Genomic DNA, 3096 nt, shown 5'->3' with positions numbered 1-3096 from the left:
TGTCTGTTGCTTACACGACGAAGGCAGGTGTGGCTGTAAGTGTTGATAAGCGATTCGACTTCATTTGCCATGATCCATTTGAGATTCAGGGAGGGTTGGTCCATGATTTTCTCAGTGGAAGTGGCGTGTCTGGAGCCTCTCAAACTTCGAAGGGGACGTACAGCTGCGTGGGCAATTCAGTAAGCTTTCAAGGCAGCATCACATGCACATCAAGCGAGTTGTTACATGTGTTGGCACTTGAATTTGAACCGCGTGAAATAAATGTGGTTAAAGACTTAGTTGTATCGGGCTTTGGTATGGTTTCTTCTAGCAAAGACGATGTTTGTGCGACCTTTGGCGTCGGAGATACACAATGTTTCTGCTTGCGGTTCGTCCCGAAATCAGCGTCGAATCTCATTAGTATAGGTCGTGTGAAAGTGCTGTGGAGACGCCAATCACCGACGATAACAAGTGCACCTGAAGGCATTCAAAACGCTGTGAGTACGTGGCTGGATCTTCCGATGGTATCGTTCTTGGATGCTCCGTTGTCGTTTAATGTGGAAACTCCACCCATTGGTGTCAAAGGAGTCGTTCTTCATATGGATATCCGAGTAAGGAATAATGAAGCAGTTTCTCATAGTCTACGGATTAAGCCCGTAGACGCAAACGAAGCTTTCTTTATTTCCGGCCGAACAAACACCACGGAGGACTTGCTTCCTTTCGATGAGCAAGTATTTCGGTTGGTATTAGTACCTTTGAAGACGGGTAAGACATTTGCTTCATGTTAAAAATTTACTTTACCTTTAACTGTTATCGCATTTTTGTCAACATAGGCTATTTACGTCTGCCCTCTTTAGAGATCATATCGTTGACATATAACCTTCCGCTTAGCGATCCGGACGAGCGTCAAGAACTGTTTGTCTTGCCACGAAAATGCTCGAATTTGGAAATAGCGAATCGATAATGAACTTTGAATGATAGACTTGTTGAAATTTGAATGAGTAACAAATTGAATGTTTTAGTTTGCCACCTCTTTTTTAAATTTGTACTTTTTGGAGTCAATTTTAAAGCCACTAGATCTCCTACTCTTGCGATAGACCCGTTTAGATTTATAAATGGGTGACAAAGTGAACTGAGTATTTCGTCATTGTGCCAATATTTTTCAAGCGTTTCTACTTTTAACGTTCAGTTTCCAAGGTCAGAATTGTTCCTACTTTGGATATTCTTACCTCAAACTTCCATTGATTTCGGATCATGGGTATTCATCCTTCATCTTCACTAGATACTATTTGCGGCTTAGTGACCCCGCCGGTCCACTATCCGATCCACATGGAATGGACCACCCATTGGTTATCGAGCAATGCCGGCGGAGGCAACCTTCCCTCGGGTGACTATGATGCTTCAGTTTTGGCTGAATCTCAACTCTCTCCATGACCCCTGACGCGTGGCTTAAACTGAAAAGAGGTGCACGAAACGGCTCAAAACAGTATGGAGCAGAGAGTAACTCAGCTACAAAGGATAGATAATTCTTTGCACTCAAGCGCTCCATGTACTAATAACACAGCAGGATCGTAGTATGACTTAACGAGATCGCAAAAGTTACAGAAAGTGTTCGCGTTCTCTTCAGAACATCAAGAATGTAGCTCATCCCTCTTTTAGCTGTGACCGTAAACGGACCGATGTGACGAGGTCACAGCTTCGCCTTATCGACTATAGACACTGCATATATAGACGAATAGCGCTCAATGAGTTTTATCACCCAGTACAATCACGTATCTGCATGTTGTCATGGCAGAATTTGGCTATCACTAATCGCGTCGCGAGCTGAAAGCATGACGCTTAACCCCTTCGAAATATAATTATCGATTTTCTTCAAAGTATGGCCAGGCTGGTATTAGCAAGGCGAATCATATCGACAACTCTTCCCAAATGACGTTTGGAGTCACCCAGTGGTAGTATGAATTAAACAGTAGGCTATTCGAATTTTTCATTTATATGAGGTTACGCTATTTGAAGCATGTACAGCATTATTTTGCGTACAATCAATGCATATGATCATTTTGTTCTGCACCGCCGTCTCATAAGACCCGCCTTCGGTCCCACCTACGGACCGAGCCGTCCGTCATGAGATCGACCTGGTACCAGGAATTAAATTCTGCATAACACGCCAATGGCCCCTATCCAAGGAGCAGTGCGACGTCATTGACGCACACTCGAGCAGTGCTCAAGAGAATAATATGGCTCCTTACATCCGAACCTTATATCCGGCACGGCTATAGAAATAAATCACTGACATGTATTTGAGCATAAGGAACTGTGGCTTGCGTCATCAGTCTATTGGGCGTCGCTGGTAAATTAAGTCCTTGTGACTTGGGCATAGCCAACCACCCCGCCGAAAGCAATAAATGCGGCCAGAGTTACGTCATTCTCTTTTATGAATAGCCATAAACCAGGTAAGAAGCACTAAGCACAGCTAAATCAACAATTCCAGTTGAGATCACAATTTTTGCGCGGATAAGCATGCAAAAATTACTACTTGTCGCTAGATTCTTGGCATCGACAATCGGGGCTGACGAAGAGTCTTACCAAACCGGTTAACGACGTACCCCCTGATCCGAGAAACACAGGCGTAGCGAGTCACTTGTCACCACGTCGGAATTCTTCTCCAATAAAGGCTAAAGGACATTTGTAAGGCCCTAACGGGTAGCTGCTCTACATTCCCACTTGATGTTATGCAAGGATTTTCAATAACGTAAACATCCTGGAAGGATGACTGCAGCGGGGCTGCCGTAGCTCTTGCTTAGAGGAAGCTAAGCTGAGATCACCGACCTAACGTTCTTTACAAGAACCAGTACGAGTGTAGCGGATTGCAATTCGCTACCTCCAAGAGTGCCCCAAAATCTCAACTAAGGCAAAGACGCTCTTTCGTTCAAAATTGAAACTGAATTTAATTGTTTTATTTGCGGCAGAGCCGAAACATTAGGTTTTTCTAATTATATAGTACAACCTAATTAATATGCATAACTACTGAACATATTGGGCTTCTTGTTACGGTGTAGCCACACCAATGACTGATTATACCAACTTACAGATGACGATCTCAGCCCCATATACAGA

General features: G+C 43.7%; 1 protein-coding gene across 1 annotated transcript; it reads left to right on the top strand.

Annotated features, from left to right (window-relative positions):
• Positions 1-296: 296 nt before the first annotated feature.
• On the top strand, positions 297-943 carry PHALS_08395 (Uncharacterized conserved protein; the record flags this gene model as incomplete). Its single annotated transcript, XM_024723736.1, has 2 exons — positions 297-744; positions 813-943. 2 exons carry the CDS (start codon positions 297-299, stop codon positions 941-943), a joined length of 579 nt encoding a protein of 192 aa, XP_024574683.1.
• Between the last annotated feature and the right edge of the window lie 2153 nt (positions 944-3096).

This window comes from Plasmopara halstedii (assembly GCF_900000015.1).
Source record: "Plasmopara halstedii genome assembly, contig: Scaffold_322, whole genome shotgun sequence".
Taxonomy (NCBI): domain Eukaryota; phylum Oomycota; class Peronosporomycetes; order Peronosporales; family Peronosporaceae; genus Plasmopara; species Plasmopara halstedii.
The sequence above is the reverse complement of the archived record's forward strand: the minus strand, read 5'-3'. Positions and strand labels throughout refer to the sequence as shown.